At 40.5% G+C, this 16,653-nt stretch overlaps 3 protein-coding genes across 5 annotated transcripts in view; 1 reads left to right on the top strand and 2 right to left on the bottom strand.

Moving 5' to 3' along the window:
* Positions 1-2,386: 2,386 nt before the first annotated feature.
* On the bottom strand, positions 2,387-6,732 carry LOC117760616. Of its 2 annotated transcripts, XM_034583763.1 has the most exons (8): positions 6,434-6,732; positions 6,070-6,176; positions 4,906-4,997; positions 4,573-4,673; positions 4,030-4,151; positions 3,312-3,501; positions 3,144-3,229; positions 2,387-2,963 (listed from the first exon to the last, which is right to left on the bottom strand). In XM_034583763.1, the coding sequence occupies exons 1-8, from the start codon at positions 6,720-6,722 to the stop codon at positions 2,835-2,837; spliced, it is 1,116 nt and encodes a 371-aa protein (XP_034439654.1). In that variant the 5' UTR covers positions 6,723-6,732; the 3' UTR covers positions 2,387-2,834. The 2 variants fall into 2 exon arrangements, with proteins under 2 accessions (XP_034439654.1, XP_034439655.1); XM_034583764.1 differs by lacking the exon at positions 3,144-3,229.
* Positions 6,733-8,643: 1,911 nt separating this feature from the next.
* uba52 (ubiquitin A-52 residue ribosomal protein fusion product 1) lies at positions 8,644-10,590 on the top strand. Its single transcript, XM_034582323.1, has 5 exons — positions 8,644-8,709; positions 9,160-9,271; positions 9,600-9,686; positions 10,010-10,112; positions 10,436-10,590. Exons 2-5 carry the CDS (start codon positions 9,169-9,171, stop codon positions 10,527-10,529), a joined length of 387 nt encoding a protein of 128 aa, XP_034438214.1. The 5' UTR covers positions 8,644-8,709; positions 9,160-9,168; the 3' UTR covers positions 10,530-10,590.
* A 1,878-nt stretch (positions 10,591-12,468) lies between these two features.
* The window catches only part of LOC117759861 (homer protein homolog 3-like), a 41,195-nt gene continuing 37,010 nt past the window's right edge, over positions 12,469-16,653 (bottom strand). For both annotated transcript variants that reach the window (XM_034582321.1, XM_034582322.1), the window contains one exon: positions 12,469-15,090. In XM_034582321.1, the coding sequence (XP_034438212.1) occupies positions 14,905-15,090 (186 nt within the window). In that variant the 3' untranslated portion in view covers positions 12,469-14,904. The remainder of the gene's footprint in view (positions 15,091-16,653) is intronic.

The raw sequence follows: 16,653 nt of genomic DNA, 5'->3' as shown, positions 1-16,653 counted from the left end.
AACACATGCGAGGCACGCCCGCCCACTTTACAGGAGGAAGAGGAGCAGAAGGAGGAGGACGAGGAGGAAGAAGGGTAGGAGGAGGAGGAAGGGAAGGAGAGGGAGGAGGAGGAAGGAGGAAGAAGGTTAGGAGGAGGAAGAAGGGTAGGAGGAGGAAGGAAGGAGAGGGAGGAGGAGGAAGAAGGGTAGGAGGAGGAGGAAGGTTAGGAGGGGGAGGAGGAGGAAGGAGGAAGAAGAGAAGGAGGAGGAAGAGGAGGGAAGAGGAGGAAGAATAGGAGGAAGGAGGAAGAAGGGGAAGAAGATGAGGAGGAGGAAGAGGAGGAGGAGGAGGAAGACAGGGTGGACAGACCAGCCTGACTGTAGTAAGGCACAATAACAAGGTGATTTCACAACAGCAACTTTCAAAATGAAGTTTTTATTGTGTACTGGTGGATCTAGAAGAGCAGAACCTCATTCAGATATAAAGACTCACATATTCTACCATTACTGACAATAACTCCCTTCATGCTCCCTCCGTCTCTATCAGACATTTTCTCATGAACAAATACTTTTAACATCGACACAACTGTTTCTTCTGATCTCTGAGGTTTCCACGTTTTTTCCCCCTGTTAATAGTTTTTTATTTTTTGGTGGTTTTTCTTTTCTCTTGGACAGAGGATGTCGCACCATGTTGAGCCTTGAGAGACAATTAGGGAACTGATTTCTATGAGTTTGTGAAATTTGGTGCAACTTGTTTGAATCTAAGGGCAGGTATGTGCTCTACTGAAGGCCATTCTAGTTGTTTTGTTTATTAGCCTTTACCTAACCAGGCTAGTCCCACTGAGATCAAAGAGCTGTTGCACATAAAGGGAGACCTGGCCAAGAAGAGCAGTAACACAGTTTCATCAGCAAAAGTAACACACATAGATCAATAAGATTTAAACTGGATCATATAAAGACACACAGATAACCTGGAGATTTTTCTTTAGAGACCATACAATTATTTAGTGCAACTTTCATAGAATTCTTTATTTACCACTATCATTTAAAAGCAATCTACATTAATGAGTGAGCAGGTAGCAGGTTCTGCTCAAGGGCATATTTATAAATCACAGCTGTGACCTTTCTAATTTGAATAATTCTGTTGCAGACATTTGAGCATAACACGACGTACGTAAACTATGTCAGCAAAATAAGATATTGATCTCTCAATTAACTTAATTCATTAATTCATCAGTAAACTCCTGAAAAAGCCTGATAGACTTGACTGCCAATGAGTAAAATAAAACAAGCACTCTCCAGTTTATTCTGGAGATTAAGTCACAACCATGTACTCTGTTTTATTCTATTGCTTTTAACAAGTGCTGTGATTTGATGTGATTTGTTTCTAGCCACAAATCTCAGTTTGTTTTGTGTCTGATTCTTGTTTTTTTTCTGGTCTCATTTGTCCCTGCCCATCTTGTTTTTGTCCTTCCTGGTTAACTAAAGGATAAACTAGAATGACACTCCTCTGAGACATGTAGGCAAATTGCACACACTCATAGATACGAGTCCCCCAAATATGCCAGAATGTTTTCAATAGGATCCTTGATTTATTTCCTGGAAAACTTGTTACAATGTCAAAATAAATCAATTTTAAAAACATATTAAAACGCCCTATCTTGCAACATGTTAATAGATTCTTCCTTGGCCCATTCCCCACCCTTCCACTAAGTTTCAAGAAAATCAGATCAGTAGTTTTGTGTAACCCTGCCAACAGATGGGGGGAGGTCATGAAATTAAAGCTGTACACATATGGACTTGAATCTGAACTTTGGTCAGTGAACTTTCCAGCTCGCACCCGGACTGCTGCTGTCCGACCTGGTTTATGAACTCCACTTGCAGTTTTATTTACATCAGCTCGCCTGCCAACTTTTTTTTTATCAGCAGAACCTGCATCTCGGTGTCATGGCTGTGTTATTGCTACAACATAGATTGTTTTTTACAAAGTTTTGCAGTCAATCATGCTTGAAGGAGGGGATGAGGACCAGGACAGTGTAAACAGAGTAGAAGTAGGACAGTGGAGTTGAAGGCATGCCCCCCCACCCCCCCTGCCCCTGGTCTAAATATGACAGGCCGTGCTGAAGTTTATTTTTAAACCACCTCACTGCTAAAGCTGCACTACCACACTGCTGCAATATTTCACACTCCGATTGCTCCTGTACTGTTCTGGGTAAAGGTTTTGTTAATGTATCACCCTTTAGGAATATTATGAGCATTTAACTTAAACATGGAAACCTAATGGTTTATTCTAAGATGGATTTTAAGACTCCGGATCCACATGTGAATAATTTAGAACAACACCAAAGCTCATCTGTAAACTCCAGGAGATCAAGACGTTTTTTAAATCATGCACAACCCAAAAAAGTCATGTCCCAACACAGGCTCAGGCCTTGCAGAGGTTAGCGCCCTTCGACTTTTAATATATATTTTTCTCACGTACTCATAAAAGAATTTTCATTTACATCTAAATTTCCTGCAACCAGTCCCATGAAAAAGCTCAATTTAACCAAAGCTGCACAATAATGACTAATTTATGGCGAGAGAACAATATATTTGAATATAAAATTCACTACTTAGCCTTTGTAGCATTGATTAATGTTAGATGAGATAAAGCTGCATGTGTAATGTATTGGTGTTTCACTGTGTACTACAATCATTAAGAGGCATTAAAAAGTATGATACTGTGTCTGCTCTTTCTAGTGTCTTACTGTGAACACAAAATAACATCTCAGCAGCATTTTCTACAAAATCGCAAATTAAAAAATGAACTTTGGTTTAATATCTTCTGTCAGGAGCAAGAACACAGGAGCCAGTCACTTCATGACAATATGAGAGAGGAAGTGGCTGCAGCCTGGCTGCTGCACGATCAGAGGTTTGAATGTGTAGTCTTCACTGTGGGTGGTGCTGAAGTGGGGCTCAGCCAGTGGAAACCTGATGTGACTCTATTTGATTAACAGACAACAAAAATTATATCATTAATGTATAAATATTGCTGTGAGAAAAGACAAAAATAGACAGTACAATGACATTATTACCACGACGACAACTATTGCATCTCTGATTACAACTGTTACACAGAGCGGAGAATTTAATATGTTTGAGTTTATTTAGTCATCTCTCACCTGCTGCAGTAACAGACAAGGTGTCTGTTTACAGGCCCTCAGAGGGAGAAAGTCAGCCTGGGTGGTGCTGAGGTTTGGCCCAGGCTCTACCAAACAGATTACACACATTCAATATCTACACGTACCTCCCTGTATACACACAACAGGACCAATCGCACAATCCATCACCTGGCCCAGTCAGTATGTTGCTCCGGAACTGGATGGCTGGCCGGGCCAGCTCTACCTGTTTTCTGCCGTAGTGATGCTTTGCTGTGGTTGTGTAGTACAGGCCTGATGTAAGCGCTGGGCTGAACTGTACATTGCTTTTGGTCATCAGGTCAGACCCATGCACATACACTGGAGGCTGTGGAGGGGTCGGCTTGAAAGAGTAACACAGTCAGCAAGATCAGAAATCACTTATATGGTTTACTGCCGTACCACTGACTGTATATAAAGAAGGACGATGGAAGATGGCTTATGATTTAGGTCATAAATCGCTCCTCTTCCATGTTAGAAAATGGGACATGGGACAAACTACAAATTCGAAATACGCGTCAAAGATTGTTTCTGTCATTGTAGGTAGTTCTTAGTGCTCATTTTTCCAGTAAGTTTGTTTTTATTATCTGATGCCATGAAAACAGCTGACTTGTGAAAGGACAAAGGACACGTATCGATGGGACCTTGATACCATGGCTGCATCCCAGATTGCTACTGGGCAGAAAAAATGATATCGGCACAAGATGGCATCATTTCTGGATAGTGGGAGGGAGTAAATGCATCCTCCATCTTTACATACAGTCTATGTGGCACACCAACTAAAAATCTAAAGAGAAAAATGTCCACTTTATGATTTATACATTATTTACCAGCACAAAAACAAATAAAACAGATAAATCTGTTGTCTCACATCAGAGAAGGACACTCTGTTAGTGGTGAGCGACATTCTCTCTCTGTTGCGACTCGTATCAGTGTCTCCGCTGGGTAAGGAACTGGAGGTTTTGTTTCTCCTTGTCAGCACAACTGGACCGCCTGAGAAAATAAAAGTGTATTTTTTAACTATAATAATGTCTTGGTCTGATTGGTTGTAAATAAAAGTAAGAGATAAGGAAATAGAAATATGTGTATTATACAGTGACACACAGCAATCAAGGTCATTCAGGTTAAACCCTGCAAGAAACTGTACGTTTTTCTAAGGGAGAACACAAGTGTCAAATGGAATATAAGTAAATGTGCAGCTCAATCAATACACTAAACAATATCAGCTCAATACAGTTTCATCAAATATAAGCAGTGCAAAAGAAACATGAGGTAATTTGTGTAATGATGGTTTTACATTCCTGGAGACCCGAAGCAGCTATTAATTTTATTCATGGCTCGACAAATTAATCTTCACCATGGGACATTAAGCATCAAAGCTGCACTTTTAGTAAGAGCTGCAGAAAACACTCACCCAGCTTGTGAGGACAATAAGTTTCTTTGGAAGTAGAGGACCAAGGGTTCTTTGAGAAATTTCCAAGGTTGATCTTCAAATGTTCTTTGACCACTCGTGGCCTGTATCAAAAACACAGATAGGGCTTTTATTGCATTTGCATGGGGATAAATTCAACACCTGATTTTAGGCTACTTTACAATTTAGGTTATTGAAGCCTTTGAATGACTAAAATGTCAGTTTGTAACCGAGACAGATCCACAACCAGAGACACCAAGCCTTGCATGCTTTTCTGTAAAAGAAAACTGAGTCACGTGGATGGAGTTTTATCAGCGGAGCAGAAAAGCTGCGGACCTGCAGGCTGTGGGCCGGCTGAATGACGCACTGTGGGTTGTTTCTCTCTCCACAGTCGTCACAGGGTCACCGATAATCACTGAGGAGGAGTGCTGAAGAAAGACGTGACAAAAACAGTGGCTGTCACAGTCTTGAGCTGATAACACTAATTGTCACTCTAGTGTCGACTTAAAGTTGACAGTGCAGGTGCTCCGGGTCAAAGTGTATGTTCATAATGAGATTCTCTGGGACAGTGTATAAACACTTTCAAACTCTTAGGTTTCATTTTTGTTTGGTTGTTTTTTAAACCTATTATCAAACCAGTTTAAGAATGTTCCTTAAATGTACCATGACTGAACCAGTAGAAGTATAAATTATTTTGGGATAAAAAGTTCTATGTACTTTCTCAGGAATATAAGTAAAACAATGCTTTAGACAACCAGACCTTTTACTATCACCTAGTAGCCTAATAGTAGGCCACAGCAGTGTAAAGCATACTCAATTACAAGTATATAAAAGTACAAAATTATTATCAAATATAAGTACTTAATAGTCACTAGGTCTCCTCACAATACCTAGAATTAACTAAATCAATGTTGCTTTCAGTGAACCCACTCACTTGTTCTAAGCTTTTAATGAGCCTCTGGTTAAAGAGTGAAAGAGAATCACTGAATCCACTTTTTGTCACTTTTTTTTAATAAATGTCTCATATTGTTTTTGTTCTCCATTTTTATTAAATGTTTCATGTCTCATTTGTTTTTATTTTGGACTTTTTATGACCCTATCAGTGTTGAGGGTGTTTATTAAATATTAAGAGGCAGTTCAGTGTTAAAGGCATCTTTGGTGATGTCATCATCCCTATTTCAAATACTGTTGTTTTTTTATCCTACGAACAAGTATGATGTATCATAGGTTGATCATATTTGAAGGTAAAATCTTAATAGTCAAAGTAAGTAAGTCAAAAGAATGAACATGGAAACGCTTAAGTTAGGTAATGATCTTACACTTGGTGCATCTCTTGAGTAAATGTACTTTGTTGCTGTTCAACACTGCTTAGTACCTTTGGACTCTAGGTACAATATTTAGGGATTAGAGTTATCTGTGTTTGAATGAAATAATCAGCCATGTGGTGTTCAGGTTGATTTATCACGATGCCTCATGGTCAAAAGTTGCTGCTGCTGTTACCTGGTCCACAGGTTGAGCAGCTCTGCTCCAGGCTCCCTGGAAGGTGTCGTTGTAATGCGAGACGAAGCTGCGATGGCGCTCATCCCCTTTTATTGTGGGGAAGCCGTCTTCAAGAAGCACATCATTCTTACATTGAAAAATGTTATGGGACAATCGTTTCTGCAGGATTCACAGCCTCCCTCAGATTCCTTCACTGTTATTTATTACAAGGCAACAATGTTTAGGTTTGAATGTTTAACAACTTCTTAAGGGTTAATTCCTAACCAAATGAAGGAATGTTCATATCAAACAAACATAATCCATAATTTGAGTTTATTGTTTTACTGAGAAAATACAGTGAAAGAATGAAATTAAAGTCACTCACCCAGATGTTTTGCAGTGGCTTTTACAATAGAGGGACTGTGGTGTGGCGTGAAAGTGGATCTGTTGGTGCTTTCTGGAAGCTTTTCCACATGCTGGTTGTTCTTGACGGCCTGTGTTGGTCTGATGGGTGTGGGAGGGACCTGGAAGGGCCAAGCCTGAAACTTCTGGGAGTAGGTGGTGAGGAAAGCAACTTCCTCTGGGTCTGTTTGCATCTCGAAGTTGGTGCGAAGCCTGGTCATTTGTGGTGTGCGGGTCATCTGTGGCAATGGGTGACACTGGTAGGAAGCCATCGCCTCTGTCACATACAGAACACGTTCTGCTCTTGTGGAAGACCAAGGCAGGAAGTCACCCTGAAACTGAATTGAATTTGCATGTGAATGGTCCGAGATGTTGGTCGGCAGGAGGAACTCAACAGGACGGGCTGGACTCTGTGTTTTCACCACTGCTGTCATGTTTGATTCCACCGGTGTCTTCCATTACGTTGAGGCGACTCTTTGGTGAAGCGAGCCACCTTCGTCTGAAGCACAATGCCTCACCATGGAAACCTCTGTGCTGTGGAACATGATGATATTGATACTGTTGCTGCTCGTGCAGAGAAACAAATGCACGGTGTCCTGTTACTATGCCAAATCCAGTGAGTGGACACACATAACTATTCATTTGTACCATTTGATTCCACAACAAGGAAACACAAAACCTCCTGCTCACTCTTAGGTAGTAATACTTACCAGGAAGGGAAAAAAAGACAAGTTAGTCATGGAGGAGCAAATGCAACTGGGCTTCATTCTATGTGGCTTTGCATGTGTTAGAAAAGCAGGACTGGTACAAGTTATAATCTGTATAATGTGAATATTTTGGGGGTTTAGGAATTTTAACATGTTCAACATTTGACCATTTGGGTTCTAAGACATTATGGTGTTAATTTTGCACTATTTTCTAAAGTTTAATAGATCAAACAACTAATATTAATGAACAAAGATAATGATAAGATCAATTGATAATGAGACAGTTGTTGCTTGTTGTCCTTGAGTGGACAAACTTCCCTTTTCCAAGAGTCTAATGAATAATTCAGCTCTACCTTAGATAATTTTACAATATCAACTTGCAGAGAAGCATGATTCTGACCCATCATGTTGCCAAGACAAGTATATTGGAAGCATTTTAGTTGGTTGCTGTCAAATAAAAAAGAAGTTGGGCTACAAACTACATGTGACACCTCATGAAGGCTTTGTTTAGACATAACATATTGGAGTGCATGCACTTAATTGTACTAAAATTCAAGTAAAAAAACACAGTTCTCATTGCACATGTGTGGGTTCGTGTCACTTTTGACAAGGTGTCAGTCATTATGAAACAGTTGTGTTCAGCACAGAGATGTGTGTCTGTAAAACTCATCATCTTAGGTGCACACAAATCAGAATGTGACTCAGTGATTACAGTGTGTGTTTTCTAATCGGGCTCCACTGACTGTGAGTGAGTCACACTGCTCTCTGTCGCCCTCCTTGGTCTATTTGTGGAATAAAATTGTGGTGGAAAAACAGACTGCAGCTTCAGGGACCTTCTACTTGATTTACAAAAGTGTGTGGTTCCTCTCATACATTTGCTGTAACGTTCTTTCTCATGCAGTAGTAATTCCTTTACCGTTTGTCTCATATAAATAGACACAAATTATAGATTCAGGTTTTATTAAACTACATTTTGTCTATTTGCTTCTGTAAATTTCTTCTAAAGTCACCAATAGTGATAATTATATGACATGACAGGTATTGTTAAGGTCTTTCTCTCTCCTGCCCAGGATCATCAGATCCAAACATATGTTAATTTCCTCTTTCAAATAAATGAAACTCAAAGGCACTTTAATTGAGTATGCTAAAGGCTAAACTTCCAAATGTAAAAGTACTTATTATACAGAATGGCCCGTTTCAAATAATTTGTAGTATATTATTGAATTATAATCATTAGTGTATTATTTTAATGTTGCAGCTACATGCTGTTTCTAATTAAAATTGATTTATATACTGATATATATATACCTGAAAATGTCCCTTTTAATGTATAATAATAGATCAGGATTAATTTGTTTCATTTTATTTGGTTATATTTTGTATGAACTATGTTAATTAGTTTTGTAGGTAAAATCCTTTTTCAATAAGAAAGTGAAGAATCAACTTTTTAAAACGTGTTATGAACATGAAGGAAACTTGCAGAAGAGAAGTGACGTGTTTCAGCGCCTCACAGTTTCCGCTCTCTTTTCGTTGAGGCTCAGCTAGCGGCCGGGTGAGTGCTCGTTCCGTTCTGCACATTCTGTCGAGTTTCACCGATCTCCGAGCGGTGGAATGTGGTTAAAACAAAGTATTGTCCGTCGTGTATCCCCGGTCATCGGGTATCGAAGGTGACTGAGTCGGTTCAGAGGCAGAAAATAGAGAAAACCGACCGACTTGCCACGCTAACGTCCCGCATGTGGCGAGGCCCCGCACCGACTCCAGTGTGCGGCTAACGGCTAACAGCTAGCACCTAGCATCGTCTCCGCCTTAGCTTTCTACACACAACTTATTATCAGTATTATCAACTGTTTACGATTTAAAAAACAAACGTGTGACTCCACATTACTGTTACATATCCGCTCAGGGACTGGCCTTTCTGTCGTTGCCCTCTTTTTAAAGTCTGCTTTCAGCGCTAGCTAGTTAGCTTCTCCTCGGAGCTAACGTCACTTGTCTCCTCTTCCAGCCTGCAAACATGCAGATCTTCGTGAAGACGTTGACGGGGAAGACCATCACCCTCGAGGTTGAGCCCAGCGACACTATCGAGAATGTCAAGGCTAAGATCCAGGACAAGGAAGGTGAGTCACGTCCGAATCTGGGTAGATCACCTTAACTGGGGAAACTTCCATTTGTCCCACTTAGCTTCAGAGTTACTGTTTTACTGAGCAGCGTCTAGTTTGAACAGTTAAGAGTTCAATGGGTTTGATAGGAGACAGGAATCTGGTCCTCTACTCAGGCCATAATGTTCCCTTGAAGGATTTTGACAGATGCTGTGATTTTTCAAGTAGTAGAGTCTGTTGGCAGGAGTAATGTGATATGTCAGAGTCAGTCTTTTCAGTGTTGACTGTTGCACGTGTGTTAAATGTGGATGCCTGTTGGTTGATCTGTCGTTTTGATTGTTTGCAGGAATTCCCCCTGATCAGCAGCGTCTGATCTTCGCCGGCAAACAGCTGGAGGATGGACGCACACTGTCAGACTACAACATCCAGAAAGGTAACCAGGACGAGGCCAGATGTGCCCAGTGTGTCTGTTGTCCTAAAACCATTGATTTGTTTCTTACTAAAAAGTAAAGTTTGAATGGGAAAGGAATCAAGTAAATTAACACAGGAGTCACCTAGAAGTCTCAAGTATGATAGTGTTAATAAATTGTATTATATTTTTGTATTGTGTTTAAACATGAAATCAAAGTGTAGAGATGGTACTGCATCCTCTTATAGAACTTTACACTGTAAGTGTGTCTGTGAGATGTTGTATAAATCTACGTGGATGTGACTGAACTGAAAATGGGCATTAATGTGTTTTTAACTGTCCTCCAGAATCCACTCTGCATCTGGTTCTGCGTCTGCGTGGTGGCATCATCGAGCCTTCACTCAGGCAGCTGGCCCAGAAATACAACTGCGACAAGATGATCTGCCGCAAGTAAGTCCGGTCATGGAGATAGTGTTTGTGTGCAGTGCTGCTGTGATGCACAGTCAAGCAATTTAATTTCATTGTCTTGTGGTTAATTTGTCTAAACATGGGCTGTAATTATGAAACGTAACAGTGAGGCTCCATTGTTGTGTCCTTAGATGTTGATGCTGATGTTGCAATTGGTGTAAATCTGAACATTCTTTCACACTAAGATTAGTGACCAAAATGGCTAGAAATCAATCACCTATTTTTCTGAGTTTGACTATTAACTTAAAATGTGCTTCATGAAGGTTTTCCTTGTAGTTGATCTGACTGCTCTGTTTGTGTTACAGATGCTATGCCCGTCTGCACCCCCGTGCTGTCAACTGTCGCAAGAAGAAGTGTGGACACACCAACAACCTTCGCCCCAAGAAGAAGCTGAAGTAGACAATTTGGCTGAATTGGCTCTCAATGACAGTTTGTGTTAAAATAAATGTCAGAAAATGATCCTGCTTTGTCTGACTTGTATTATTCAACACAGAAAGACATGAAGAAACTTGAGGCTCAATTTGAATTCAAGTATGCATTAAGGTTGTGGGGCCGTGCAGGGTTATTGAACTTCAAGAAAAGTTATCACGCTGACTGAATCACGATGAGGCTGATGCCATAATCTCACGTCACTGTTTTCCACACAAAGATTAAACATATTCATGAGAACAGTTTGGCAAACATAGTTCAGACGACTTTTTAAGATGCTGGTAATTCACTAAACCTGTCTCTTGGATCTGTCCCTGGTTGATATGAACAGTGTCTGCTTCCGAATGTGACCCGGCACTGCACTGGTTCATATCACTTTGGAGTGATTTCCAGTTTATTTCCATCTGTCCCTTTAATACAGCACATACTGCTTGTGCTGGCCTGAATTGACAGGTCCATTTGGCAGATAAACACGCCATTTGTCCCAACAGTCCCTCAAACAATAGACTATAAAACACATTTATATAGCTGGTAATGGCACAATCTAAATGCAATGTGCTGCACCGTCTCTCCCAACACTAAAATGATGTTTTATCCACGGCATTTCCATCATCTGCTGCTGTTTGTCAGCTGCTTCCTGTGCCACTTACTCTATTTAAACAGGCCAAATGGATCACTGCCACTGTCGTATAGACGTTGGCCGCTCAAAGCCTGATGAACTGAGTCTGTCCAAGAGGACTGACGGACTGTGTTTTCATTATAGTCTGAAGATTAAACACCACAATGGAAAATGACACTTAGGAATGCAGAAGCCCTTCCATCACAAAAAGAACACAGCATGACTTTGCATCATTGGATTTTTTTTATGTTTAAACATAAATTGTACAAATATAAGGAACACATCTCACAGTCAGATCCCATACAAACACCCGCTCTTCTCAAATTCTGAAATTCTCGTGGCCTTGTCGACACCAGTTGAGTTTACCAGTACTTCAATGAAACTAAGTGAAGTATTCTGAGGTATTGTGCATCTTAATGAACGGTCAGATGTTGTGGGACACTGAGCAATTAAAGAACAAACTTAAATTTAATAAGTAGATGAAAGTTCAGCAAAATACAGAAGTGTTTATTCCAGTTAATGTGGATGTAGAATGACGGTGCATCTTTGGTACTGCTGGCAACACAGATTATAAAGCGCCTTATTCCAGTGTATATTTAGTTTTGTGGCCTGTTTGAGCTTGTGATTTCCTTTATTTCCCATCATGTATTCTGTTATGGTCCTAATAAGAGGCCCAAACCCTTTTGCTATCAAATCCATATTAGAAGTTGCAAGGAGCCATACTTAAGTGTAATGGTTTGTTATTTCTGCCAGAAAGTCATTATGGAGACGAAGTGTAATGTCCCCAGATTCTTGCTCCCAAATAGTCTTAAATATGAGGTGGATTTGTCCTCTCAACTTGTACAGACACTAATACTAAAGACGTAACTAATGTTTTAAGGTTAAAGTAGAACACACCTGATCGTATAGTGTACTGTAAACACTAATGTGCTTCTCTACTTTAACTTATACATTCATTGATCTTGAAAGGAAAAATCTCATCTCAGAGGTCAGCGGGAAGTTGAGTAGATATGGGGCAGAGATCGTTTCCTCTTTAAGCAAAAACTTCTACTAAGGTATTCACGGTGTGGCTGTGTGGTAACTATACACTGGAATAAGGCTGCTGTGAAGCTGAGTCTTTCTGACAGTAACGGTGAGCTGGTGCTGAGGAGCCACTAGCGTCTGAGTCTTCTCCGTGTTTGATAAAAAGCTGGTAACCATCAATTCTAATCTTTTAAAGACGTGAGAGAAAACAAATGAGAACAGGTGTCACTACCTACATGTTACTTGAATCGACAATGAACAGGCATCTATGCAAAAAACTTTATTGCTGATTCAGTGATATACTTGCATGTAGCAGCTGAGGCCCAAAATGCCAGATAGTGAGTAACTGTCAAAGTGATGAAGTCTTAAAACCATAAAGTGATCAATGCAGTAACATTAACATTATTACTGCATTAGGTTTGATGAAATGGCTGAGGTGATCATTTGGAACTGCACATAAGACAATCTCAAAGAAACTGCGAAGGAGTAATAATAAATACACCATCAGTTGAAAATGGTGTTACAAGGTGTTAATGGCAGGTCAGTGTAATAATGCTACAACGGTGTCCGACAAATTTATTACATCGACAGATTCAGTCTTCTGACCTGCTTGGATCGCATTCGGACATGTTTGTCATCATCGTGGAAGCTACTGCATCATCAGCTGTGAGGAACCGCACCTCAACTGTACCTACATTACTGTCATGTGAAGAAATCCATAACTCATCAGAGGGTGAGAAGCAAAGATCGATAGTGTGCATCAGAAGTTCACATACAAAGCTTGACAGACAAGTCAATTAAGTACCCAGTCGCTAAAACTACTGCAGTTGTGCTTTTTTAACTCGAGGTAGCACGCTGCTAAGTAACGTGCGTCACATTACTTGGCAGGTACGGGGGCTTCTGCAGAGCTCATGCAGTGCTCTCTAAGGATCTACGCTCTGCCGCTTCACTAAGCCTCAGGGTTATTATTACTATAATGGTAAACTGTAGTGTTGTGAAACACAAAGTACACAATGTAGATCAAGATTAATTTGTGTGAACACGGACCAAAAAAATAAAAAATAAAACTTGTAAACAACAAAGTAGACAAAATTAAAGTTGGCACAGACATTATCAAGAGCAGTCTCAGGTTCAACTCATCAGCATCAGGGTGGAAAAAGCCAGCATCAACCTGTCAGAGGCCGGTGGAGAGGACCAATCTACCAGCTGCAGCTTGATGTCCCACCTAGACTGTGAGGAACTCATCGATGGACCTGAATGATGGAGTGAGAGGTGAGAGAGAGAGGCAGTCCTTATGAAACATGAGCCAAAAACAATGGTTCTGCGCTGGTGATCCTCAGAACACAACGGGAGCAGGTTGTTTTGCTTCTCTTCTGTTGATGTTGGTGCAGTGGTCCAGTGCAGGCTGCTGATGGTGAACCGGAACTGACTGTATTCAGGGTCTTTGCCTCCATGTGTCCTTACCACAACCAAACTCCTGCTGGGTGCATCTCCACAGTGTTAAAGCCAAAATGAACTCAAGCTTGTTATTGTACAAAAGAGGACGTGTTTCTTGTATAGCTTGATTATTTTGTAATTGCCACACTAGCTCTCACTTTTTAAGGTTCACCAGTAACATGAGAAACGTTAGATTTATATTACGAGTGAGCCTCATTAGTTTAATGTGAAAATGGGCTTCTGCCAAACTGCACTGAAAAAAGCCTTTATGGGCAGTCACTGAGGTTTCTATGTGTCCAGAATTATTAAGTATTAATGTTTAGAAGAGTTATAAAATGTAATTGTCCATAAAACTTTATTTTTCAACCATCCATCCCTGATGCAGCTCCTGCTGTTAGTTTGACAGGCCGTTAGTTTTTGATTGTTCCCAAGTCTTGCTCCTCCTCTCGCTTCTTCCTTCGATAAAATAATATGCTATTAGATTTAGAAGCGGATCATAATAGATTTTGTATTAAATAATAATAGATAACACAAAAAAAAACTAAAGAGCAAGTAGAAAATGCTCCGGCACCTGTTGGAAAGGTCTTTGCAAAACACCAAATCCTCCTTTAAAAGGGGCTTTGTGCAGAACTGTGTATTGCTGGGAAGTCATCATGCATTTTGAGGCATCACTATAATCACCATAACAACATGAGACCTCTGCTGAAAAGACTTTAAGGGTCTTTCTGCTTCTGCTCTGTACTTTTTACTCTGTTAACCACCAGGTCAGATTTTAACCTTTCACATCCGGCTGCTATGACATCAAAATGAGGAGGGGGGGCGCTGTTCTTCCAGAGCTACTGGACCTCACCTATTTTGAGTGAGTTGTCAGTGACGGTGGAGGATGAAAAAAAGAATTTCATGCTCTTCTGGATTGAGGGACTGAAGGACGTGCAGCTGGTGGGAATTATGACATGGAACAACAAGTAGCAGTGGCCAATTAGACCAAACCTCATTATGCTTATGATAATTATTCCAAGGTGGAAGTGACAATGATGCACGGTGCAGATGGATTATTCTGCACCTGTAAGAGGTTTCTGATTGGTGTGTTTTCCTGCACTGATCCTAAAAAACAGATCCATGAAGGTAAACGCCCTTATGTCTCCCTCCTTTGATTCATATTGCTTTGATTCCTCCTCTGCTTTTACATCAGTGAAACACAAATCAAGGCCACATGAAGGAGACGGGCTCTGACTGTGGAGATGCAGCCCAACCGCCCAACTGAGGCTATTTGTCAACCAGTTTCTCTAGGCTCTGTCTCAGGTCCTTCAGGTCGCAGATTTTGACGTCCAGAGCCTCGATGATGCGTAGGACCTCGCCCTCCGCCTGCTCCCGCTCCTCCTGGCTGGAGGCCAGCGTGTTCTCGGCGCTCTGAACCCGGTCCTCCAGCTCGGTGTTTCGTCTCTCCAGATCCTGCAGACACATTGAATGATCCATACAGTTTTATTGCTTTGTGACATCAGCATGAGCAACTAATACTCATTTATGTCATTATAATGCGTTTTACTGTCAGGCACACCTCGAGTGCCAAATGTCAAAATGTCAATATTGATTATACAATAATTCCTGCTACTTTTGCCACTTCTGTCCATAAATGACAAACAATCTAATAGTGGTAATCTTATTGTATATATATTTTGGTCTGTAGGGCTCCTCTATCATAAGTTTAGATGAGCAAAAATTATCAATTGAGAAATTGTACACAAATGTTTCTATGGCTACATGCCTACACTTTTACTGTACATTTAAAGTTCATCATGAACATGGTACATATGTGTATTGTAACAGGTACTATTCCTTCAAACTGGGACAGAGAGTAACATCCGCTGCAGTGCAACAGCTTTGGATCAGGAAAAAGTAAAGCATCAAACAGATAGTCAAAGTGAGGAGATCAGCAGACTTGTCTTTTGTTGTGTGAAGTTTCCTTAGAATTGCTTTAGAAAATCTTTAAAGTGCCTCAAAGTGTTTATACTGCAAATCTAAATGTGCAGTTTCATGTTATTCTCAGGGCCAAATGAACCAATGAATAGATTAGGGAATGAGCACAAGGACAACAAAGGTTAAACATGAATATACATTATTCACCACTGACACTGCTACTAAAAATGACAGAGGACCCAATCAGGCTGGTGCAAGATCAGGTGTATCCTCCTGCATTACCATGGTAATTCAATACAATTTGTTTTCTCCTTGAAGCCCTGACTTCACCTGTAGCGACTCTGCTGCTGGTCTGAGCTGCACCGGCTCCTTACAGTGCAGCATCAGTGGGCTCTCTTGTGAGTAAAGCATCAGTGCTTTGCAAACAGAGGAGACCAGCACAGAGGCCAGACAGCGAAAGTACAAAACTGAAACTTCTTACCGCAAGAAAAAGCTTTGAGTCGATGCATAAACAAACCAGCAGCAGTTTGCACAAGTAGAGGACTTAAAAATAAAATGCTTGAAAGACCTCTTTTTATCTTATTTATCATTTTCTCTGTCCCTTCCTGTAAAAAAACAAATTCCTGTCAACCAATCCGATGTAAATATAACCATCATGTACAGTTTACTGACAAGTTAACTAACCTAAAATAAAGGATTTGGCCATCGAGGCTGTATGAGCCTCAAATCTGCCTTTTCATGAGTCACATGCTTGGAATGTTTTGAGAGATTGAGGGTGTTTTTTCAACATTTTACTTGATTTCTCAGAGAATGTTTCATGGATCTTGATGGAAAAAGAATCACACATGTTTAGGGGAGTGATATGTATGAGCGTGTGCAAAATCCTGTGAATTTAAATGTGGTTTCATAAAAAGGGACAGTTGGGCCTAGCCGGGGGTATTTTCTGTTATCTCTCCCTGCTTGTATTTATTATATACAACTCTTTTATTAATTTTGCTATCAGCACTGCCCAGAAGAAGAGATATTGTATCTCGATGGGACGTTTTAGGTTAAATAAAGGATGAATAGATAAATAAGAGACACCAGTAGCAGAACAGC

This window comes from Hippoglossus hippoglossus, chromosome 4 (assembly GCF_009819705.1).
Source record: "Hippoglossus hippoglossus isolate fHipHip1 chromosome 4, fHipHip1.pri, whole genome shotgun sequence".
In the NCBI taxonomy this organism is placed as follows: Eukaryota; Metazoa; Chordata; class Actinopteri; order Pleuronectiformes; family Pleuronectidae; genus Hippoglossus; species Hippoglossus hippoglossus.
The sequence above is the reverse complement of the archived record's forward strand: the minus strand, read 5'-3'. Positions and strand labels throughout refer to the sequence as shown.